The 26,797-nt window shown below is 40.2% G+C and overlaps 1 protein-coding gene across 1 annotated transcript; it reads right to left on the bottom strand.

Moving 5' to 3' along the window:
• Window positions 1-598: 598 nt before the first annotated feature.
• Window positions 599-26,709, bottom strand: rras2 (RAS related 2). Its single transcript, XM_079666505.1, has 6 exons — window positions 26,295-26,709; window positions 7,260-7,347; window positions 7,007-7,109; window positions 5,302-5,410; window positions 3,335-3,453; window positions 599-2,608 (listed from the first exon to the last, which is right to left on the bottom strand). The coding sequence occupies exons 1-6, from the start codon at window positions 26,394-26,396 to the stop codon at window positions 2,521-2,523; spliced, it is 609 nt and encodes a 202-aa protein (XP_079522631.1). The 5' UTR covers window positions 26,397-26,709; the 3' UTR covers window positions 599-2,520.
• Window positions 26,710-26,797: the final 88 nt, after the last annotated feature.

Genomic DNA, 26,797 nt, shown 5'->3' on the forward strand with positions numbered 1-26,797 from the left:
CTATGGGTAATGTACTGATGTGTTGAACAGCACTCTCCAGCATCAACACACACAAAGAAGGTTGACCCTGTATATTTAAATGAATTGTGATGATGATGGCCCATCACCTTGCTAAAACTCTTAATTTTAAATGTTCCTCTGCCGTATTTGTTACTCATATGTCTTATGATGTGTTCTTTTAACCCTAGTGGTTTTAGTATTTAATACAATTTCCTGACTCAAACATCCCCCTTGTGGTCAGATATGTGTATGCCTTTCTTTGCCAGTAATAGTGTATGTTTTCAGAATCTTAGTCTGCTCTAAAAGGCTCTTATTTTGCAGAGGCTGGAATATTGTATGAAGTTTAAGCGTCTGACATATGTGTGTTTGAAAATAACTGGTAGCAGTAAAAGTGCTTGTAGTTCCCCCTGAAAACAATATTACTTCTAATAGACAAAGAGGAAATCCCTATCATTACTGTTTTCTGAGCATTTAGTGGTCATAATTATCCTATAACACCAGTTAGTCATGTTGTGAATAGTATTGATCAAGCCTCAATGTGTAAGAGTCAAGTCTGTGCAGCCTTTATAAATCTAAAAGAAAGATTCTCTACCCCATCTGGCTCAATGACAGATTTTATTTTAGCACCAAAAGCTAGACACAGGGCAAAAGACACTGATATGGAAGAAAAAGAAAAAAAACACAGTATAATCTGAATGTACACTAGGATTTGCAATAAAGTGGGGAGTAGTTATTATAATAATTGAGTCATGTGGTTTTAAACTCCAATGTAAAGATCAGAATCCTTTCTTAGACCCTCTCCCACCTGACCCAGCATTTAAAGCTCGGCGCTGGTGGTGAACACCTCAAAGATAAATATATTCTCCATTACTAAGCCACAATAAGAAATTACATTCAAGGTCACATCTGGTTGACCAATCCAATTTAGCAAATTTGGGCCAATAGTCATCTCCAGGTTAAGATCAAGAGAATTCAACATTTCTCCTTAAATACATCCACAGCTATGCTGTGGATGTGTTGTCACTTATAAACATGTAAAAATACTTGTCAACTAGTTTGATAAGAAAATAATGTATAAAAGTAGAGTAGAAACATTTAATCAAGTCTATTACTTCCATCATCTGATTTTCTTGTTTTATATAATACAAGAGGATGATATGGAAAACAATCAGCAGTACTTCATTCAAAGGCCCAAACAGAAGTACAGGAGTGGAAAGGGAAGGTGAAACAGTACTTTGTGACTGTGCTGATGATTTCTCAACAAGTGGCAGGTCCGGGGAGCTCATGAGCCTTTGGAGAACGGCTGCGCATCTCAACGCTTCCACTTGTTTTCGGACTGACATATCATTGGGGAAAAAATGTATTCAACAGAATAATTGAAAAACACCAAACAGAAACGTTGCCACTGTGTTATTGGAATGAAATGACAGTTATTTGATCCGTTTGTTGACTAAATGTTTGACAGAAAAGATGCATTACACTGGAATGATCTGAACTGAACTGAGCTCTGAAAGCTCCTTGATTTGCAACAAATGGATTTGATAACATGACTTGTCAAAAGTTGAATATGTAGCATTCAGTGTTTTGAATCATGTTAGTTGTCAAAGTTACACAATATGCTACCATTACATTTATCTACTGCTTCTTGGAAATCTTAAATCATGCCAATGTTGATTGAACCGCCACCTTTGAGGATAGAAATTCAGACAAATTTGCTACTTTCAGTTCATTGATGAAATAGCATAGGATAAGAATGCTTCAATCTATAAGACTTAAACAAATTCAAATACAGTAGACACAGTATTTGGCAATTGAGATGAAAGCAGAAACCACAGACAAAGAAGAAGAATCCACTGCAGAATGCCATAAAGTTCTATCATTGTAGCTTTAAGGGCTGTCTAGGCTTTATATTTATATACATACTTATATATTCACTTTCATATATGTAAAACCAAACTCAACCTCACACACTGTACTGTGGTGATTTAATAGATCATTAGAAGTACACTTTGAAAATCACAACAAATGTCACATATGTACAGTAGCAGATTAGCACATGGGAGTAAAAGGTGGATATGGCACAACGTACACAAAGCTTCAGAAGATAATCTCTGCTCTGGTTAGACACTGGAAACTAAAGAAACTCATCAACATTCTGGATATATAGTTTTCATTCAATCTCGGTAGCAAGTACAAAGTCACTACAAGGCAAGAGAAGTCCTTCAGAGTACAAAACATTAATTTGTCAGGCTGATTCAGAAGGCAATGTTTAGTGTTGGGACTCTCTCGTTTGAATTAGATTACGGCTGAAGGTAGAGTGGTGTTAAAATTTGGCATTGTCAGTTGTCCATAATGATGTCCTGGGGACAGCATTTCCTCGTCAAAGTATCTCAGAAAAGGCTGTCTGAAGTCATGCACGTGGAAAAGGCAGCGGTCAGTCATCCACTTAGGATGTGATGTCAGGCAGAGTGAGTGGGGGGGGAACAGAGCAGCTGCATGAGTTACAGTGATAAGGCTGACTCAGACGATCACACAATGGCAGCCGCTCTTGTCTTTCTCTTTTCCTGTAGGTTCTGGCGACGGTGGACATTCCTGTTCTTGGAATTTCCTGGGAGTTGGGAGAAAAACTGTCATGACTCACTGGACTGGTACTTTTGCAATCTGTCTTGTTCTTTTGTTTGTAACAAATATTACCTACACCCTTAATTCAGTAACACGGTTTTTGGTTATTTATCTGGCATATCTGTCTGTGCTGTTTAATTAATCTGAGCTTTTTCTAACTGGATAAAGTTTTCAAGGTTGTAAACGGTGATGTCACTTTCACCAGGATTCAGCAGTGTGTGAAAGGGACTTTGTTGTGGGGTTTTGCTCATGTTGGTGGCGACTACCAATCAAATCTGGTCAATCCACACACAGCCTTGGTGAGGCAGATAAGCTGAGTTTTGGTAAACTCTTAATAAATTAAACCTAAATATGTTTATTTTTATTATTTCATTTAGTCATTTGTATAATTAGTTTTTAATTCATCAATCATTTTCTATGTCTTTATTAACTAGCTGACTAAAATGGAAGAGGAGGGAGAAATGCAACAAAGGCCCCTAGCCAGGTTTGAACTAGGAATTATTCATGGTCATTGACTAAATCCCGAGGCCATCAAAGCGGCACAAGGGCACACTTGAGTCATTATTATTTAATGTTACATTAACAAAACCTTCACCGAGTTCTGCATTATTAACAACTATTATAGGAGTGCCAAAATGTGCATTTCTTAATCCACTGTCATACATTTGAAAACCATATATACTTATAAAAGTTGCCTTCATAAATCACATACCTGATAACTCTAACCAGCTCGTGGAAAGCCTGGTCTACGTTCATACGGATTTTGGCTGAAGCCTCCATATATGTGACCTTCAGTTGTCTGGCCAACTGCTGACCCTCTTCCTGGGTTACCTGAGGGAAAAAGAAGAACAAAATAAGGAGGGGCTGAAGCTTGAATCTATATTGAGATTTAGTCAATGAAAACCCATTGTTTGACAATAATTATCTTCTGACAAGTCATTTAATTTCTGGCAATACATGTCATTTTATTGTATGTGAAAATGTGAGCTTGTTAGATAGCATGCACCCTTTGAAAACATACCCAAATGGTAGTTTACATACAAGCAGTGCCTGAGCTGCATACGGACTAAAATGTTATGGTTGTGTGCATATCCAATTAAAAAAATTGATTTCACAAAAGATTCAAGCTCCTGAAACTATGGATCCTATGGGAATTCAGTCTCAGCCAATTCAAGTGTTGATGCTCAATGTATTTGAAAGACTACAGATCTACAGTTAAAACATTACGAAGCATGACCTTAGGACCCCTTGTGTTCTTGTCCTCTATTTATGATGACGTGTAAATAAGATTACCGTAGGATTTAACATTGCTTGTTGTTCTAGTAGGAACAAAGATTTAAAGACCACAATCAAACAAATAATGTATTGTGTAGTGCACTAGGCTGAAGCGTCTGCTCTAATACTGCTGTAGTACGAAGTGAGTGCTACATACCATACGTGAATATGACAGAGTATGTAGAATTCACTTTGTAATGCATACCACACATGCTCGGACATTCACATCCAAGTGAAAGTGACCCTCAACACTGAAGGAAGAACTCTCTTATTTTTCAATGTAGCTTCTTTTCTTAGCTTAACTACCGGTATATTTAAACATGAAATATCTATAACACCTGTACTACTTTCACTTTCATTCCTGACCTGACCATGCTTTCTCCTGACCATTCAATGAATCATCCAACATTTGTTTTCAAAAACAAAAACCTGTTAATTACAAAGGTTACTGGGGGACAATATTGTCCATTAACACCATTTCTGAAGCATTTCTGTGTGCATGTCCCATTTAATTGTATTTCACTTGTCATTTCTCAAGTGTACACATTTAAATTAGTATGTATTCATCTGGGACGTCCATTCTTTTGAAACAGCTGTGCATATTATCTAGAGCTGAATTAAGCAAAAAGGTAATTAGATTCAAAGCTTATATACACCCTGACAGCAACAGATCAAGTTTGAGTCTACAGATTGTTCTGCAATGTTTGGTGGAAATATTGGAAAATGAACTTGTTTGTTAAATAGCATGAAATAATAAAATAAATTCTCATGAGGCTAAACTATTCTCATGAGCCACCTAATACAATTACTTTCACTTAAGTGTCATTATGCATTCCTTGTACGCTTCAATGACAGATCATCATCAGGTTTATTAGGTCATGAGTTATGTGGTCACAAGTTGTCATCTTAATCAGCAATGTTATGAAATATAATATAGTTAGTCTCTACATGTCTCATATAGTCATGCATGTAATATGAATTAATAAAAAAACAGGCTAATTTCCCATGAGGCTTGACATGCTAAATGCTGATTTCAGTAAACTCATTGACGGTAAAAAGATGTGTGCCGGTGATGCTCCTTCTCACCATGAGGGGATGCTGTGGATTCACTGCATGAATTGACAAGCTACTGCAGGCAGAAAATTCATCATTTCATCACACTCCCTTTTTTCTCCACACAGCCTCCCCTCCTGACACCACCACTTCTACAGCATCTCTTTTATCCTTTTACTCACATCCTGTTGTATCTTGGCAGCTAGCTGCAGCTGCAACACTTTGCTGCTACTTTCAAATATGCAAATGTTGGTCTTCCAGCCTGGTTGATTCCATCTCTCTTCAGATGATCAAACACGATGTATGTTTGTTAGTCAGTGGATTCAGCTCTCTGCAATCTGTTGGACTTACTTGTCTCTGTTGTTCCAGGTCTGCTTTGTTTCCTACGAGGATCATAGGGAATTCATCTCTGTCTTTCACTCGGAGAATTTGTCTTTGGAATTTGTAGATTTCTTCAAAGCTATAAAACATAAAACAGGGTGTTATGTAGTGTTGCTATTCCAGGTTATATAAAGTTTTACATGTGGATGCATACATTCATTTAATGCACATGCGGCCAACATTGCAATACAGCCAAATGACGCACCCAAGCACACAAACACACCCAGAAGTTGGGGTCACCACCAATGTGGATCAGACTGAAGGAGTGTGTCAGCAAAGAGAATAAATAGTCAGCTGCACTATTACAGAAACATACATTTTGTTCGTCTGAGGTTCGTCCCTGTGCACTGACCTGACCATAGTCCTGCTATAGTATAAAGGCCATGTGCACTCTTTCAACCAAACAGCAAATAAAAATGTCAATCTGGATGAAATAAAAAGAGGCCGAATGCAACCGCAAACCCAGGACGGCATTCCAGCCACGGGCCGCAGACAGCCTGGTGAGCATATAGTAAATCTGGAAAGACTTCACTAATATAAATGGAGGAAGGAAAGACTGTTTACTACATAAACATTGGGAGGGGGCTGTGGGAGAGAGGGGGAAGCAGCTCATGGCACTGCGGGGTAGGTGTACAGACACAGAGACGAGGGGATGTGACAGACTACAGTAGGAATAGTATTCAGTGATATTTGAAACAATTTTTCAAAATCACAATTTATTTAATTCTTTTATTATCTAGTTTTTAAGATCTTAATGAAATCAAACCATATGTTTTGATACTGTTAAGGTAAAATAATGTTTTTGTTCAGTAACTTTTTTTAGCTATTTGTATTGCTAGGGGCAATTATTGAATACAGGTACTCTGGGTGCTTATCTGTTGTATGTCCGACAAAGTAGCATCTCGAGGATTGTTAGCTGTAGCATTTAAATCACAACTGACATACAATAGTTAGCATAGGTGTCACCTTATCAATAACGAATGAAAACATAAGGATAACCATCTATAAAACCTTGAGATTTTACCTTTAAAATATTTGATGCCACACTGTTTGACAGAATCATATCCTGTATATTCTGTATTGGCCTGTTCCACTTCTTTATGTAAGCTATTGAATGTTTACACCAAGTCAAATCTTTAAAACCAAGATTGTTTAATACACTACAATTGCTTTATTCGATATTCTAGATATCTTGTGCATCTTTTATATAAATATTTCCACTAAATTCAGCTTGACATCTTTGGTGTTGTAAGGATATTTCAGGTCTTGACTGGACTTTAAAATAAAGTTTTAACCTTTTTTAAAAACAGGTTTACCTAACTATGTGTCTATTCTAGACCACATACTATTGTTTAAATAGCATTTGGGCTTTAAACAAGAAGCCAAGGTACACAAATAAGTGAATTCAAGAGAACAGGATGAGGGAGGAATGTTACGAACAAACGAAAATGACAACAAGACTAACGGCACGGGGGTCCGGAAGTACAAGCGGCAACAAGTGAGAGTATCGGTGCGAGATTTATGGTTTTAGTAGAGTGAGAGAGCGAGAAGGAGAGAAAAAGAGGGTGTAATTGTGAAACAGTAAACAGAGATGTGCAAACAGAAAGAGAGAGAAAAAGACTGAGTAGTGGGCTTTGTAGCTGTGAGTTAGCACATGACGAGAACTGTCACTCACCTTCCTCTGTCAGTGACTGAGAAGACGAGCAGGAAGCCCTCCCCTGTCCTCATGTATTGTTCTCTCATGGCTCCAAACTCTTCCTGTCCAGCCGTGTCCAGGACTAGAGAGAGCACACACAGACGCAAATCACTCATAACGTGCATTAACAGAGACTAAGAAGAGAATAAGAAAACAATGCAATAGAAAAATACAAATACCAAACGTGTGTAGTTTCTGTATGTCTATTAACTGTGTTTGTTCAGTAACTTACTGTCAAGCCTGGCCGCTCTTTCGTCAATCACACACTGCTTGGTATAGGAGTCTTCAATCGTGGGGTCATAGTCAGTGACAAAGTACGACTGCAGGTGAGAAAGAAGAGAACAGAAGGCAAGAGACTGTGAATATACACTGTATGTGGGGTCTATACAGTTTGTCAGGTAGAGACACACGCTTTGTCCCAGTTCACTGTATATGACGATGATATAGATATAAATGTACAGTGAGAATACAAAAACATGCGTTATCTTTTAAATTCTAACAGGAAATTAAGCAATAATGTGCTTTTCACAAGCTGCGACTTTAGAGAAATTGTATAACTACTACCTATAATTAATTGTGTACAGCTGTTTGTGGATTGCATGGTAGGAGAATAGTGTCCACTGCTTACTTTTAAGAGTAGGCTTTATTTTTTCCCTAGCGTCAACGACACCTGTTCTATTTCTATGGCTAAGACATTACTGAAATCCTGCTTAGAATGAGTATGTACCAAGGGTTTAGGACACACAGTGAGTAGAATCAGCTGGCTTAATAATGAATGGATATGTGAACAAACAGCCACTCTGTCCTTGTGTTTTTGGTTACAACAGCAGAGGCAGCCATAATGACCTCTACCTTTACAACCACCCTGCAGACAGGAGGTAAACACACTGTCTGCAGACACTTGCACAGAAGAAAAGACATGTAAAGAGTCCCTCATAGAACAACAACTGCTTATGTAGAGACATCTGGCTGTTATTCTAGCTAATAACACATTTACAAGACGTTCCTTCAGTTGCAACAGTGGCATCGCTCACTCCTTACGACTTTATTTATTTTATTCTGGGGTTACTATCTGGTCTCCTAGTAACCTCGACTGGAAGGGTGGGGCCAGGGGGCAGGGAGTCTGCAGGAGTCGGAGTCATGCATTTTTTACATTTTTCCCATGTTTTGTAGTTCTTCCTCTCCTCTGGGACTTGTTAAGTGGTGACAGCTGAGGGGAGTACTCAGGGAATGTCAAACCAACACCCTAAAACACAGAGCGACCTTGAGAACTGAAAATACAGACAAGATTCCCCGTTGTTCTAAAAACAAGCCAAATTATTTTTTTATTTATTATCATTATGTTTGTGTATGGAACTCTGTCATTTCACACTGGTTGTATACTGCCTATTTGCTCGTATTGGGCAGCCGGGGACACAAAAGAGAGAGATTGGTTTGAGTGTACTACATGTCATAGTCATCTCTCTCAGGAAAAAAGTACTCCTTACTTATGAATAGAGCCCATCTGATACATCTGCATAACCAATGTTATTAACCAATTTTATCCTAGACATCAGGATAGACTTCTTTTTTTTTTAAAGAGATCTCTACGTGCCATTTTTGCGTATATTTAACAGAGCTTATAAAACGGAAAAGTCAAATCAAGCAATCTGATTGGTTCTTAGCCGTGATATATTTGAGCGTCTATCACGGGTAGAATTCACAACGAGTCAGTATCCCATCGCGTCTGAGAAAAACTGTATACAGTTGGGCTGAAAAGCAAACTGCATGCATCGCGTCGGGCCGAACCACGCCCCTTAGCTGTGATATAATGAGCATATACCACGGGCTGTCGTGAGCTATTGCTTAATTATTACATGGCTTAGTTGAATACTCGATTCTGATTGGTGAATTCAGAACATGTGACGCGTTGTTAATCCAGTAGTACAGACCGCTGTCAAGGATTTATTGGCCGTTGTTAAGGACGCTCACATCTGCACAAAGAAGTCTGTTTGATTTAACTGTGATACATACAGTTTGGCCGAAAAGCAAACTGGGACCATAAAAACAACGGAGAAGTAACGGGGCAGAAACCCTCCTTTGTACGCAATGGTCCAGAGATAGACATCAAACAGCAACACATATTCAGTTGCCAGTTACTTTTGCATTAGGGCAGGGATATCTAGATACTTTCCAAGGTTTGACATAATGAATTGTGCTATTTTTAAAGCAAGCAACAATGTTTTCAAATCTGTAAATCAAAAAGCCCCTCAAAAACGCTATCGAAGCAGTTCCTGTCGTTGCTAAGGAGGATCAAGAAAGAGAAAGTAAAAGAGGTTAAAAGACGGAGCGCTGGACGTCAGATAAATCACCAGAAGAAGTCAGAGAGGAAGTTAACACTAACAGGAACACTGTATGGGCTCTGCGGTGTTTAAGGACTTGTTAGTGGATCAGAAACTGTGAACAGAGTTGGACAGTGCTGAATGCTGCCATAAAGTTGTTGTTGTTGTCGCAGTTCCAGCCGTTGGTGCGCCGTGGAACGGAGTTTCTTTTCTCTTTGCGGAAGAAATACGATCATTTTTTTAAGTCAATAAAATCATTTCAATTAATATTGGGAGTCGAGTCGTTAGTTTGTTTAGTATATGGCTGTGTAATAAGCGGGATAATGTGCAGCGAGGCAGGTCTGGTGTGTGACAGGGGGCGTGGCTTGTATTCTCCTGGCTGCAGATGAGGCACACCTATTCCCACTCACATAATCGACCTACTCTTTAAGAGCCTGGCCCTCACCTCACTTCTCTGCCAGAGAATTAAATGCTGTTCGACGATCCGGAGTGCCTTTCTGCAGCCTTGAGTCTAGTTTTGTTCACTTCGCAGTTTTTGAGGAACTTTTGAGTTTTTGTCGGGGACGTTTTCCCTCTGCTTTGTTTCTGGACCTTTCTGCAGCCAGCCAGCTCCCTGTCTTCAGTACCTGCCGTGGACTAGCTGTCTTTATTAACCACATTGAAACTTTATTTGTGTCAGTCTCTGCTTTGGGGTCCTAAGTAGTATCCAAAAGCCACAAATATGTTAATATGTTTTCCTTTCTTTTATTTAACCATTAACGATCATATGGCAAAAACATAAAATCAGACGATAAAAAGACGATAAATTGTCATTATATTTTTTCAAACTCTAAAAAAATATAACTAGGAAGAAATCAATATCCTTTATGACCTCAAGCTCTAGTTTGATGTGAACATTTGTAATTCAATCATATTGTGTCTTTCTTCTCACCTGCCGTTTTCTTTTGTTGCAAGGGATGCAGATAATCTCTCCCTTTCACTCTCCTGTCGCTCTGCAGCATGCAAGTATACTGGCCTGTCACACCAACTCACCACTGTTCAATAATTCATCAGTATTACTGTTTGTCCTCCTAGAACATGCTTCACTGCACTGCACTGCACTGCCTTCAGACGACCAGATAGAAAGACAGAAAGAAAAGGAAGAAAATCTGCCTATATTTTCACCACTCTCCCAGCCGTTGCTTCGGCACGTGACCACGGCTTCCCGTCAACCTCTTATTCCTATTCTGTCAACCTCGGGCAGCCGCAGTGAGCTCTGCACTCCTCTCGCTACTTCTCCCCTCCCTCCACGTGCTTGGGTAGTGTAGCTGCCTCGCGCACTGTTCTGGCTGAGCTGATACCCTCAGAGCCATTCCCCGTGATAGATGAGGCTGTTTTGCAGTGCCAGCAGCACTGGAGCCAGCACTAACAGGAGCCGGGCAGGGGGCTCGGAGAGGGAGTGTAACATGACTCAGGAGGCCTACCAATAACTATGTGACATAACCAGCCTGAGTCATGTCCAGTAATATGACCTATAAATCTGATATAAGCCGATGACTTCATCCGATTTAACAGGCTCCTCAAACAGAATGAATCAGTATGTATGAGACGAGTAGAGCTGCCCAAAGGTTTTTGGGGAACAAAAGCACCCACAAGTCAATACTACGTCCACCACCACTAACAATTAGGGCAATGGCTTAAACCTCAGTGCTTTTTGACCACTGCCCAAGAAGCCGAAACTGTCCCGTAGGTTAGGAGTAAGTGTTTTGTGAGGTATTTTCTTTATTTTTTAACACATGCTTTTAAAGTTCTTGTACAGTTACTTCTGTTAAGACAACATTTAGTGTATTTTTGAACTCCTTATAGGTTTTGACACACACACACACACACACACACACACACACACACACACACACACACACACACACACACACACACACACACACACACACACACACACACACACACACACACACACACACACACACACACACACACACACACACACACACACACACACACACACACACACACACACACACACACACACACACACACACACACACACACACACACACACACACACACACACACACACACACACACACACACACACACACACACACGTTTAGATGTTGGTGGCCCCGGTCCCCTCACCAGGAAGGAAACTCCACCTCTACAGCAGGCAGCTGGCCCGGCCGAACCTTCGGATGATGGTGATGTCACAGACAACATGTTCCCCACCCTGCCCGCCAACCAAAGTCCAAACCTGTCACTCAGTACCCCCCGCCCCCCGAGCATTCCATACATCCCAGCCGTCCACCCACACACAGCACATGCACGCTCACACCAGGAAAACATTAGAGGCCTGTTTCCAGCGCGATGTCGGGGGATGAGTCTTGAGCCTTTTTGTTGCATTCTGTTCTTTATGTGGATGCTTTGCGAAACATAGACAGACTGAAATTACAACACTATGACAGAAAAACACACTGGGGCTACTAGTAAAGATGATCTGTTTGATAACTGTCTTGATTAATATTTTATATTAATTAGTTAATTATCTTCTATTAAAAAAAATCCAAGTTAACGTCATTAAAACGGACCATTTAGTCCGAACTACAGTCCACTCACCAAACAAATCCAATTGAAAATACATTATCAAACAAATGAGATAAGCTGGAATCTGGAAATGTTTAGCATTTTTGCTGTGGGGATGGCATTAGTGATTACACAGTTAACATTATTCAATGTCGGTAAACCTCCTATGGATCTCCTTCAAGCCATGTTTTAAAAAGTAGTCATCAGTGATGCATTTAAAAGCACTATTTTTTAAATAAAACTTAACGTAACAAACCACAAAGATAGCATCTACTCATTGTTTATTTGTCTGCTAAACCGCCTCACTAGTAAACATAAAGTATAAAATCAAAATGCCATATTTGGTCCAGCTTGTAGTGTATTTCTATTTAAATTCCCATTTAGATTTCAAGCACCTACTCTGGCTTCTTTTTTAGCTTCTTTAGTCGAGACATAAAGCAATAAATACTGTGACTGCTGGTTGCCAGCCTCAAGGAAAGCAAGAACGGGTGATATGTGGAGGCGTGTAATCAACATCGTGCTTGCACTATGCACCCACTTCCTCTCCACACAAACAGCTTTACTAACACTAAATATAGATCCTTTTCCATCTCTGTCTGTTATCCTACTTGTTTGGTTATAGCCGCCTCTTTGACTGCTAACCACTACAGCATCATTAACTACACAGAGCACAAAACCACAGATTCAGCACCAAAAAAGAAAAACCTGAGATTTACACTATAAAAAAAAGAGACCTTGGGCGATTAATTAACAAAAACATACTGCACCTACAGAGATAATGGAGAAACCATGTGCCTGCCTACTACAAGTCTTAATTAGAGGGAATGCTGAGCTAAAGCAAATAGTCATTGACACTGTTTGGAGATAATTACCCTCCACACACTGCCTGATGCCCAATGAGAATTCACAGAGCTTGACTGTAAAATCATCTGCCGTAGTTAATCTCTAATTAAAGAAATTGTATATTGATTGAATGCCATTTAATTGTGCTATTCTTGAAAATAATTCTGGCAGCATTTGCAGTTTTATTACATTCCCCAACCCCCTTATTCGACACACCACAGCACACAACATTTTGTTATACATAAATCTCATAGATAAAACAAAAGATGTTGTCATTAAGAATAGTGAAAGTAACACCAAGTTACTTATTTTAGTGCCGGCATTTAACAACCACACAACTTGGGTTCCCAGAAGAGTCACTCAAATGTGCTTGTTTTCTTTACATTGTAAACTAACAACAGCTCTGGATGGAGGTATGTCGGTGTGAAAATGAACTGAGCATGTTGTCGTGCATTTGGCAAATGCAAAATAGAACTGAAGGTGGGCAACAACATTCTCAAGTGTTGTGCTTTCGTTTGCCTAAGTTTATTGAGAATTCACAATCAGTAACACTAGATTTTACATTTAGCCATTGCAGTACAGTTGTATGATTTAGATGCGCTTGTCTGAGATGATCATTTACCATCAGGAAATATGTAATACTACAATTGTCAGAAGATTTGGTTCTCAACCCAAGCTTCTCAAACTGGCCCTCACGCTTATCTTTGCTGACAGAGCGATACAAACTGCTACACAAACTGAGACATCAGCACCAAGGAGCTGGAGAGATAGGGGTGGCCACCAGATGTGGCCAGGGTATAGAGGGGGAAATTGCCCCCCAGCAGACAAGTGAAACACGTTCAGTGGGCCACAGCCAAGTGCAGACATTTCAATTAAGGACACAACGACAGGCCAGACAGTCTGGATCCTGCCAGGTCGCCGCCTCAGCTCGAAGAATGTGACAGATTGGGATGATCCATTTCTGATAATACATTATGACATGACAACTCATATATTGTTCATGCTTATTAAAACATAAGAAATGTAGAATGGTATAAATATTCATGCCAATCCTTCTTTTCAAGGATTTCATCTGAAGGTAAACTGATATTCATATCATTGACTGGATTTATTTTACTATAGATACTTTTTTTGTAACCTTTGAAGATAAATCTCAGTCCACTGAAATCAACTTTATGCTGCGTCTAGGTTAAACATTTTGGAAGTACCACACACAAAAGCAGGATAGCATTGGGCATTGATCTAAGAAAAGAGAAATTTGACTGGGGGCATCGATATATTATTTCCTGTCCCCAAACAAGCGCAGGTTTAACCTTTGCTGAACCTCTTGGGTTGGACTCTGGGCAGCTGTCAGTAATCAAATAGCCACCGTGAGGGTTTAATGTTGAACAGATGGAATTGAGGACCATTTCCTTTGCATTTTTACATTCTATGTCCTCCTCCATCACCACCACCACCTCTCTTCCCATGCTTCACAGGGTTGCACAGGAATCTGGGTAAGGAGTATTGTTTGTTGAGCACTTAAGAGTGCTTGAAGTGAGAAATAGTTGAACAAAATAAGACAGAATGAAAGGTGTGAGGGGGAGGGAGACTGTATGCAACATGGAGCGGGAGAGCAAGAGAAAAAGAGGGGGAGGAAAAGGCATTAACTTCCTGTGGAAACACCCACTTTTCCCATGAGCTCATACAAACCAGAAAGGTCACTGATTCAATACCTAATACACAGAGAGAAAGAGAGCTCACAATGTGTCTACTGCCTTAAAGGGCCACCGGGGAGAATTCTGTTAAAGCCGGGAAAACTTAAAGATAGTAGAAATCGCTGCAAAGAATTGAAAAGAACAATAGGTTTTGATTGACAGTTTTTAAAAACTGCTATAAACCTAAATGATTATAGTGCTTGTTCAACGGCCAAAGTAATAAGACTTATATAGAATGTTTACAGTTAGAGAGCAGTTTGGGTGTAGCACTGAAATCTTGGCTTCAAGCCGAATTAAATGAACTCATGCACATCACTCCTACAAGATCTCTTCCTCCTAATGCGCAACAGATCAATAGCTTGTCCCTTAAATCATGGCCTTGTCCTTAAATACGGGCTGACCAGTGAGACTCTGCCTCACCAGACAAACCTTTGGCGTGATTCCAACATCCATCCAGTAAGATGACATCACTGGAAATGCAGACCCTGCCACTTAAAAAAGGTAATGGATGATTACATTTTCAATATAAGTAACCAAAATGATGGCAAAAACTACAAAGAAAAGGCCTAAATTGTTCGGAAAATGTAGCTATCTTTTCAATGGACTTCATACAAAGTCTCGCTAATCAGGGAAGGGACAAATCAAGACGCGGGCGGAAACACAAACACACACACACACATCTATAGATTAGGCTAACAATAAGCTGCATAAACAAAAAAACTATTTATAATCCTGCATGGACGCTAACATTTTAAACCACAAATGGGCTTCCACAGGTCTCATGCTTTTCAAATAGCCACCGTGAGGGTTTAACCCTACTTTCCTTTTTACAATTGTGGACTTTGGTTGGTGCACACCACTGCACTTCATCGCTAGGATATAGGGGTGCATTTTCATTCAAGTTGCCATTAATCAAACACACCTGAATGGCACTTTCCTTTACAACTATATTGGACATACTGGTGTTTCAAAATAAAAAGTGACATACAGTGAATGGTCTAGCTAGCACTTAAGGCTGTAGAGTTGCAACAGCACTCATGCAGAGAATAAAGCAGAGGATAAATGTCCCACCAGTCCACCCCCTGCTCTCCTTTAACCTCTCTGGCATTAATACATCAATCGCCCTGCTAAATATCAATGTGTGCTGGACACTTTTGAACCTGCTCAAAGGCACAGAATCAAAGAGGTGCCATTTAAAGGCCTTTTTCCACCCGGTGACTGGGCTCAAAGCTGCCTGTTTTCTCTGTAGTGGTCACACTACAAACTATTTCTTTATATCCGTTTCGTAAGTTAACTTTGGTTAAATATAAGTGACCAGAGACCTGCGTAAATACTTTACAAGTCCACATACAGATTAAGGAGAACAACCCAAAGACAGAGAACTGTGTGAACCACCCTTATTGTTCTAGCTGATCACGTGACATCACTAATGTTCCCCTTCCCTGCATTAAGCCTTTCCTAAGCCGGTTTGTCTATGGCCCTTCCTTGTTTTGCTAGGACGGATGAAAAATAAAGACATATTTTGATAATCTCTAAAAAGACATGGTGATTCCCCCCTGAATGCGTATTACTCGGGTGAATCCTCATCAATGCCTGCTTTTGTAGAAGTGAGAAAAACCTCGGCCCATGTGACGCTGTATCAAAATCGCCATAAATTAAGTTGAATAGATGTTGAGGATGAAAGAAAAGAAAATCAATACCTTTGGCACAGGAAGTTCATTATCGTACAGACATTTAAAAACATAAAATATATTTTGTTAAATCATAACACATATCATAAGACCTTGTTGGAACCCATTGACTCAGACAGTAGAGTGTTTATGTGTTTTTGCTTTGTTCTTCTTCCTCTGCTTTTTCTTGGTCCTGCATGTGCTCGTATCAACAAAGATCCACTGTGACGGCCCAGTGAGAGGACACCAGCTACTGCAGTGGCTGTGTGGACAGAGAAACTACTGTGTGACTTTCAAAAGCCCATACAAAGTCACTCAAAGGAGTGTGGCTCACAGTCTGTAGTCTATGGTTTTCAGAAAAAACGTATGACTGACCGAATAATGGGATGCTTATCATCTCTAAAAATGAAAAACACTAACAGGATCCAAAGGCTGTTTCACCGATTAAGATTATAGAAAATAAATCATCTATATCCAAACATATCTAACATACTACACACCTCTAAAGAGATTAAACTGTACAGCACCTGCAGAAATGTGTTCCTCATCTCCCCTCTCTGCTCTGGTACAACTGCTGAGTGTGTATTTCTGCACCAGTGTACTCGACTGCGGACTATAATTCTTAGCAAGGGGTGATATGTCAAAGTAAATGGGGCCACTCACTGGCATCATGTCAGATACACAGCAGCATTACCGTTGTGTGCTTTTAGGCCAGCACTCCAACGACACAGGCAGCAGAAACGTTATTACTGAAGCGGGCAACTCCTCGTAAATAACACCTAATGGACACATCTTATCTCTGATGGCTCCTCCCTGCCTGTCCAGTCACCATCATCAAAAGTAATTTAATTTGGGTAAAGACACTGATCATTATCAACAACTGTGCATGTCACAATAACAAATAAAAGAAAAACAAGAAAAGAATAGGATGGCAGTCAGAGAGAACAGGCCTCCACCAAGACCAATGCTGCAGTTATGTGTTCCATGGATGAGCTGGAAACAACAAGGACGATACAAAGAAGATGTATTTGAGGCCTATTTGTTTGAGTATTTCCAGTATTTGCATGTCAATGAGAAGCAAAGGAAGCAGATCAAGACATATTTTGATAATCTCTACCAAAGGTGTCTCAACATTTCTGAGTTGATGTTTCGACTTGCTGGAGAAGAGAACAAATTTGTTCCGATAATTGTAACTCCACATAATGCAACTAAAATACTTCTTTCAACATCTTGCAATGTAAACATAAGTGAAACCCGGTTCGTGCCCCTGTCTGTGATTTGGATTTGCTCCAAAATGCAATAGGCTCATCCCTAGCCAATGCTTCACCTTTCCAACAAGTTTGATGAAGATAGCCAGTAGTTTTTCCACAACTCTGCAAATTGACCAGAAAACCCAACCTCCTCTGCAGAGGTAATGCTTGAAGAAACGTATCATATGCTATGGACTTGAAAGTCACCAGGCCTGTGGCTTGTGGTGGCCCTCACACATCACTAGCAGAATGTAACTTTTGAAATGGCTAGCTTGTAAACAAGGCGATTGTCTTTTGTGTGCGAAGGGCCTGAGCGCTACATGCTCTAACTAGCATTTTGGGAGGCCCGGCTGTGAGTGGCCAATGTTTTGGTTCGACAAACCAAACACACTTTTTTAGGCAGCTGCTGACTTGATTTGCATTGGCGTGTGCCAATTTAAAAGACTGCATCAGGCCTGCCGACGGCAACTGGTGCTGAAAACACAGACGCATTTGCTGCGTGTGTTAGATTAGTATAACAGTCACACAACAGCTGTGTCACTGACTCAATGTATCCCTCCACACATGTACCTGGTGCAGACTGAACAGCCTTCCTGGTATGATCTGTTTTCTTATCAGTGGAGGAGAGTGACACTGGGCCATTGTGGTCAGCACATTAGGACAGCGAGTCGTGCTGTACTGTCACCTGTTGAGGGGTTGTCTCATTCCAAGCCTCACCTCCCACTGATGAACAGCAGGTGCCGCGCAGGCCTCTGGACGGTGTCTGCATGAGACGTGCCAAATGTCTACCAGCTGCCTGGCAAGTAGCTTAGGAGCCGGCATCAGCGACAAGCACAGACATATAAAAAGAACCATTCATAGTGTTCTATCATCTAAGCTACAAGGAAAATGTCTCCTCTACATGGGGCACAGTACAGAAGGCAGAATTACTTTAATAACATTGTAGATATTGTTCAAAAAGGGATTAAATGTAGGCGTGTCACATGAAAAGGTGTACGTACATTTGTAATGCTGAATACAATGTGGTGGGAGCGGGCTGCTAAAATAATCAGCATCAGTTTCCCATAGACAGAGTTGCTGTTATATGACTCTGAGATGCGAGACCTGATACTGTGCACAGTTATTCTGAAACAGACAGATGTGTGAATACAGAACAATAGACAAAAAACAACACAGAGGAACCCGCTGCCCTCTCTGTCTGTCTGATTATCTGAGGGGCAGTGACCGGAAAACAACGGAGGATATTGCAGGTGAATACAAGGTTTTTACGACCTATCGGAGGGAAATGTTACAATTTCAAAGTACGCATACGAATGTTTTGTTTTCCTTCATTCTGATATTCATTAGAAATATGTGAATTATGGTCAAATGCATAACATTGAGAATTTAGAAACACATTTGATTGTTATGTCATGTTAAGCATATGCTGATTTTATTCATGTATATTACACGTGAAAATATGTTGAAACTAACATAAAGATATGTCTTGTAGATAAAACCAATTTCATAGGCTGCACAAGTGAATGTTGTGCAAAACCAAAATACAGTATATAATACTCTCTGCTCTTTTGAAAGTTACTTACAGACTTGTGCGTACATGCTTCAGGATTCATTAGAATTTGCTTTCAGCTTTTGCAGAGAGACAGAGAGACACTTAGAGGGAGAGAGTGGCTGAAATTATCATCTGATCTCAGATCTGTTTTGTGGTTTTCTGGATCACACCTCCGCCTCCAGCCAACAATTTTGCTTTCCACAGAAGAAAACACAGAGAAGATGCTTCGGGAAAAGTGGGAAATGGTTTAGAGAGCAATGATCACTGGCACCATACAGCTTTTTCTACATAATCACGTGAAAACATGTTATAATAACTAAGTTTTGATTTCTCGAGGAAGGCTTCATTATGTTCTGCCCTGCCAGCTAACAAACACTTTACAGTCACACATCAGGGATTAAGTTCTTCTTTTGACTGAACTGATTATTGTGTTAACAGAATGACATTACAAGAGATAAGAAATATTTCGGAAAAGCAAAACAGAGAACTAATTTACAAGAAACACTAACTGTATTACAACCAATACACGGAAGACCTATGCAGAATGAGGAAGCACACTTACAAAAGAAGGGGAGCAATATCTATTGTTTTCAGTGGAAAGTATTCATATATGTATGTGTGCCTGTGGACTGGATCCAAGCCAACTTTAGTGAAGAGGCCAAAACAGGTAAAGGCCATTGAAAGTCACACAAGAAACAGACATAAAGGAGAGTCAAATGGTAGTGAAACATGTAGTTAAAGCCATTTATGTAACAGTAAATCTAATCTTAATAATTGACAACATTCCTCTCAACTATAAGACTTAAAACAACACACTGGTAGATCGTAAAAATTAAATCATCAGAATGGAATCACCAACAAATATATACCATAGTCTAATAGTACCCGATGCTGTATTATTGCTAGAGAGTCGTCTCCCTCCCTGGATAGTCATTCGTTTCTCTCAGAGCTAAAAGGGATGACCTGCTAGTCTCCTAAGCTTTCCCAGATGGTTGGGAGTGTCTTTATGGATCCTAAATGTACTTTTACATGAACATTCCTATGGGGAGCTGCTTGGCATTTTTCCAGATTCAAGTCAATTACCTCATCACTGCGATTGTACACTACTTATCCATGTATTCAAATAGGCCTAAAAACATAAAGCCTCACAAGCGGCCCTTGGTACCGCAATGTTCATCACTTTCCACAATACACAAGTGATTTGGACACTAAATTATAAATAAATGACTCTCAGCTCCATGGAATGTATGGGAGGAAAACTGTAAAATGTGTCCTGAGGGTTGCACTACTAGTGGAAAAGCCATGGTCATTACAATCAAAGGGGTTTATCTTTTTGGAAGCATTATGTACATTTCACACATGCCTACCAATTACTTTATTCAATGTATTGTGTGGAAGGCTGGCCTCTTTGCCTGAGGGGGGCACAGAGGAAAAAGCTTACAGTGTGTCAATTTAAATGATTCATCCTCTGGTAAGCAAGAATTTGCCGGTATAATTCATGGCAATGTGAATAATCACATTTAGATATTTTACGCAGGAGTTTAAGTTTTGGGGGTCCTAAAACATTAGGATACACTGTCTATTGTTAATCATGCCAAATACTAAGAAAATGTGGCAGTTGTCTGCTTTCGCGTAGGTGTTGCATAGCCAATAATACAATAGAAAAATCCCAATAAAGTTGTTCTTAACATCCTGCAGGCAATGACCTATAAGAAGTGTCAGTTATGGAAGTGTTGTGTACATGTCTTAAGTTAGTGTGCTAATAAAAAGCCATAAAAAAGCGGCCGTTTTTTATATACATTCCTACAAATTAAGTTACAAGTTTAATTGCACCCTGTCATACTTTGGTTTCCCTCTGTCTTATATAAGTTCAGGAAATCATGTTTTCTGTTGCTATAATATGCCAACTGTCACACATTTCAGGATCCTGACGAAACAGGTGACTAACAAAGGGAAACAACCCTTGTGAAGAACAACCTCAAGCTAAGTGCTACGCAGTCACCAGCCACAAGGCCAGCTGACTTCATAACTGATTGGTCACACAAACCATATTTAGAAACATACTCATGATCTATGGCTATAACCAGCCAGAGTTTGATGTTCACTGAGGTCCGACAAGTGAAGACATATAATTAAGTATGTATAAACACTTGCATGGTAACATCTGAAAAGAGTAATATGAGCATAAGAGAGATAGAGCAGAACATACAAAATGGAGAGCTTGGTTCACTTTTTGAGAGTCTTTCAAAGTTTTCTAATTACGGTAAAGTTAAAATACTTACAGACAATACGAGGATGCAGGATTAAACAAGCATTTCCATTTAAAGGGGTCATTGCTTTTATCCGACCCTGCACATCAGAAAGTGTTATTTTTATCTAGAACAGCAATAGGGTTCATATTTAGTTGTTTTATAATGAATAAGACATTTCTTCAATCTTTCTGTTAGCAATCTCAGTATCATCAATTCTGCTCTTCAAACTATACACAGTTTAAGTTGTTGAAATAACTTTTCATAAGCAGACCAAAGAAGGAAATCCTATAACATCACTGACCCAAGGCAGGTGGAACTTGGCTTCAATCTCTACACAAGAGTCAAATGAGGGTAAAGGGTGGTGGTGGGAAAAGGGAAATAAGGCACAGTCACACAGACTTTGTGCTACTGTGCTCGGTCCAGGCCATTGTTTAAAATTCATTGTTGAGCTTTTACTGGAGCACACTAACATGAAACAGATATTAATGTGAGTGCAGCACCAGCCTAGAAGAAAATTGATCCTTAAAGAAATCTACCTTTTTTATAACTACGTTATTAGAGTATCTTTTTTTGTAGTTATACACTCTGCGTTTGGCGAAGCAGGCAGAAAACAAGTCATTGTCGTTTATGTTTGTGCATGTTTACACTGATAGATGTTCAACAAGCTAAGTAACTATGAAACCATTCACAAAAACAGTTTGTCTACCGGAATTGTTTGCTTTATAAATTCCATGCAAAAGTCACTGCACGCACAAGACCTGCATTCTTTCCTAGGTGACATAGTGGTGAAAGGCTGTCCTCTAGCCTCTTAAATTATTGTTATTTTTGTTGTCATAGATACATGTACTTATTTTTACCTCCTGGTTAGAATTTGTGTTGTCAAAACCAATGAAGGGCTTATTTGCTTTTGTTGCAGTCCAGCTCTGTGAGAAATCAACAGGTGACTTTCCTACAGAGCTAAACAAACACTGTCCTCTCATCACCTGGGCTAACAGCCACGCACACAGGTACATACACACACACGCATCTGCAAACCCTACGGTAAAAGAGAGCTTAATGTCATATGGTCCAGTCTTCCTTTACAAAGGAAAGGTATAAACTCCCTTAAAGGACATGTAGAAACGCCGGTCAGAATATAAATGGAAATGTTTGCACTCAGCAGTATGGCATGTGACATATCCCTGAGCCAGACAGAAAGCTACAAAACTGCCTGTATCCAAAAATGGGCTGAGAGTATGCCGTGTGTGGTCTTACATACAACTAAACTTCTAAACTAAATCACAAACGCACGCACTACAGCGTCGCTGCAAACATTTTGTTTAACCACCTGTGGCTATTTCTGAGAAATACACATGAAACGGCGGTCACCACATTCAACTCCTGCGTTACTATCATTGCTACACCTTGCCTCCACATGCCCAACGAGAGCTGCCATTATAATCCGTGTTTGCTATTGAATTATTACTCAAGGGCAACATTCTTCCTAAAATACCTCATATCTAAACAAAATATGTGAGATATTTCAAAAAAGGAGTTGGAGTATAGAAAGAGAGGAGTCACTTCAGCTGTAAATCCAGATGAGGTCTAAAACAAATCCTCAACTGTCTGGACTTAATCAGTCAGGATGTTTTGCTCTCATGGATGAATCTCCACTGCCGGGGGCCGCCACAACACTAACATTAGCAAGCATGTGAGCAGGCAACACCATAAGTCAGAGACTCAGAGACCAGTGATCAGACCACACAACGGCTCATTATGGTCTCATTTTAGGAGCTCCTTTGGTTACTCTTTGTAAATTAAGTCAGTTTTTGATGTGTGATTATTACTTGGGTAAAAACAAACCTACACACAACACCACCCCACATGCTGTGTTCACATGGCCAATGTGAGTCATGTTTGCCCTTCTTGGGATGCTTCCTTCTTTATGGACGTCACATAAAAACAACACACTGTGCTTCACAACTTTTGTCAGATGACTCAATGTTATGTCATGCCAATGCTATCTCAGATTGAGTCAACCACTCGGCATTAGGGAGGCCAGCAGCCCCCGGGGGCCTGCCATTCTGTTATTGCTAGCGACATCATCTGTTATCCCCCAACTCCCAGACATCCCTGCTTCAGCACAGTAGTCGTTTTGTTTTTGTCTTAAGTAATGACTGAAATGTGCCAATAGAATCGAGTATCAAAAGACTGCCAAGTATCTAATTGACATCAAACAATCAAAGTCTTGTTTTACTTTAATCACATATTTTCTGAGCTATATCAGAACTTTTTTAGTGTGCAAAGTGTGCTGCTTTTGTAAATTCAACTTAAGTGCATTTAAGAGTTTGGTATGTTTTGGTACATTTAAAAGCAAGGTTTTAGTTAGAGTGCCAAAGCTAAGGTATCATATTGGTTCCAGTAATGAAAATGTTCAAATTACACCAAATTTAAAACATGCTTCTTAAAATAGTTAATGTTTAGTGCTTGGTTAGCCACCCCCAACACAGACACATTCCTGCAAATACAAACATATAACACATGATGCCACAAAAAGACACCGCTGCATACAGACTGTCGGAGCACCTTTCCTTTATGAAATCATACTGTAGAACTGTTGGAAAACTACCTTAAGCTTACTCTTCGTAGTCTATTTAAAATAGTGACTTCTTACCTACTTGATGACTAGTTATCAAATACTAAATGTTTCATGTTCTTTATCTAGGTATGAATTCAATGTAAACCATATCCATAAGAAATGGAAGAAAATATAAGAGGAAGGAGCATTGCAAACCAGGAAGCCAAAAAAGAGTTTCAACAAAGGTTTATCTGTTTATGAAGAGACTTTAATCACTTGCATTAACGCTGTTTTACTTAGAACTGACAGGAGGCCTGGTATATATATAAAATGTGTTATATTTCATAACACGTGCATTAAAAGTGAACTGATACTGCAATAAATCTGGGAGAAAATTACATCAAGCACTTTTTGGAAAAACGTATGACACTAAATCAAAAAACCCTGTCAAGATACACATACATACACAAACACACATAGCTCTATGATTCAGGAAGCCGGTCATGTTTTTCCATACAAAACTAAAAGGTCCTAAGAGCAGCAGCAGCAGAGTGACTTCCTTTTGCCAAAGGGCCAAATTCCACATGGTCCGTGATCATTAACCCACCCAGGCTGACCCAGACCCCCCACCTCCTAAACACTCAACATAGTTCTGGGGAAAGCCTCAACTTCACAATCAGCTGTTAGGTCTTTTCTCTTGGCAGGCACCTTCTATAAACTTCTGAAGAGGATGTAGGTTCTCCTGCTGCTGTCAACATCTCAATCTCTCTCACTTTCACGGCACCAGATATGCCAGCCGATGGCGAGAAAGGCATGAGTAAATTAACTGTGGGTCACGCTGAATACAAAATGCATATAAAGTAGCTGTTTAAGCTAAATCCGACTTTACAATTGAAATAAATAAATTATACCCTGGTACTCCTTAGTGGAGGTGTTTTATTAATAAATCTTTTAGCATCCCTCTTAATGCAATGGTAAAACAAACGTTGTTAATTATATTGAGAAGACATGAATTATGATGTTCAAACTGAGAAAAATCTTCCCAATCATAATATCAATGTTAACACTGTTTTTATAATCAGTAAAATGTCTTTGGTGCGTTTTAATTCAGCTTCAAATGCTGCCCTACTTCAGGTCAGTGAGGTCAGCAGGCTAAGGCAAATATCTGTGCCACAGCAATCTGATCCCTTTTTACTTGGTATGCAGTTAATGAGCTTTTTGAACCCTCATTAGACACAACTTCCCCCAACACACACACAAGCTTTTTACCCCCACTCTCTCAAAACGTGTGCCAGCCCACTATTGTCTGGCAGTGTGGAGACATGCAGCTGCCTGCAGTCTGGTCAGTACCACACGAGGGGGAAACACACAAGGCAAAGGTTAAAGTGTGTCATTTCTTTCATACAGAGTGTGTGTGTGTGTGTGTGTGTGTGTGTGTGTGTGTGTGTGTGTGTGTGTGTGTGTGTGTGTGTGTGTGTGTGTGTGTGTGTGTGTGTGTGTGTGTGTGTGTGTGTGTGTGTGTGTGTGTGTGTGTGTGTGTGTGTGTGTGTGTGGGTGTGTGTGTGTGTCACTGTGTGGGTGTGTGTGTCACTGTGTGGGGGCTTTTCGGAAAGGAGCCCTTGCTTAAATTACTATTATGAAAGCTTGGAAGGTCAAAGCGAGGCAGGCTCTGCAGTGTGCTGGAATGCAACCAGGCATTGATGGAGGTAACTCTTTACGTGCCTTTTTATATGTGACACAGATGGATTTTCAAGTAAGCTTACATTAAACTCATGAAAACAGTCCTTCAGGGGGAAATGCTTAATTATGTTTAAAATAATATTAACATGAATGTAGTTGTTTGCCAGCAGGTCTCTTTATCGAAAGTCTACATCTGAACATAAAAGTTAATCATCTTACAATGGGTGTTATGTGCTGCTGCTGTTCTGCTTATTATATATTAATTAAACCATTACGGGTTCTGTCATTGTTCGCTTATTTCTCATGAGATTTGGAACAGTTTGGTGTCTCTCAAATAATGTTAAAAGCACATTTATCTCTCGGAGGACACCAGTAGGCCTACTACAATGATGGAGTTTTCTGTAACTCTACAATGCACTTTTTATAGCATTAACACTCATCTGGGCTGAGGGTTCCTTTTAGTTTCTGGCTAGAATAGACTATATTTTAGCATGGACTCTTTATTAACGTTACTCTGCAGCAAGTTAATAAAATAGGACAACTGAGGAGCTCCGCAGACCCACTTTCCTTTCTCTTTTGACTAGCGGCAATGAACGGCAAAGTGGAAGTGGATCTCTCGGAAATCGACGTGTTAAAGTGACAGCCGTCCTTCCTCGTTTAATTCACAAAATAAGGCTTAATATCTCACCCTAACTTGTAACAACCTCTCTGTAAATAGTTGAAGGCCTCAAATAAAGTAGAGAAGAAAACACCCAGGTATCCGCTTACGGGGTTCCTGTGTCTGGCCTCCCCTCTGATTTCGCCGTGTTTTCGGATAAGCATTTTGAAGCACGGGCTACAATTCAAGTGAAGTGTGCATGCTACTGACCTGAATAAACTGGATAGTCAGGGCTGATTTCCCGACACCACCTCCTCCAACCACCACCAGCCGATACTTCTCCTGCACCGAGCCGTCCTTCCAGCCTGCCATCGAGGACACTTCGCTGCTCGCCGCCGCCGCCGCCGCCGGAACACCAGTGAGCAGCAAACACCCACTTTTTCCTGTAAAGTGAAGAGGCCCTGCAGTGTGAGACACCGGAGAGAAGAGTCCAGAAACGTGCGGGAAATGACTCGTCGGTGTAGTCCGTTTAATGCACGGATAGATAGATAAGGAAGGGTCTACGGAGCTACGGGCGCCTGTCCATACGCCTGACCGTGATTCAGCCTCGACAACACTGCGTTGTTCGAGCAGAGGATCCGGGAGTAGAGTGAACAGCCAGACCAGTACTAATGTCTGGCGCTAGGGGCCCTTCTACAGGCTGTGTGTGACTGAACACCACGCCTACAGTACACACACACACACACACACACACACACACACACGCACGCACG

Source organism: Notothenia rossii, assembly GCF_949606895.1.
Source record: "Notothenia rossii genome assembly, chromosome: 2".
Taxonomy (NCBI): Eukaryota; Metazoa; Chordata; class Actinopteri; order Perciformes; family Nototheniidae; genus Notothenia; species Notothenia rossii.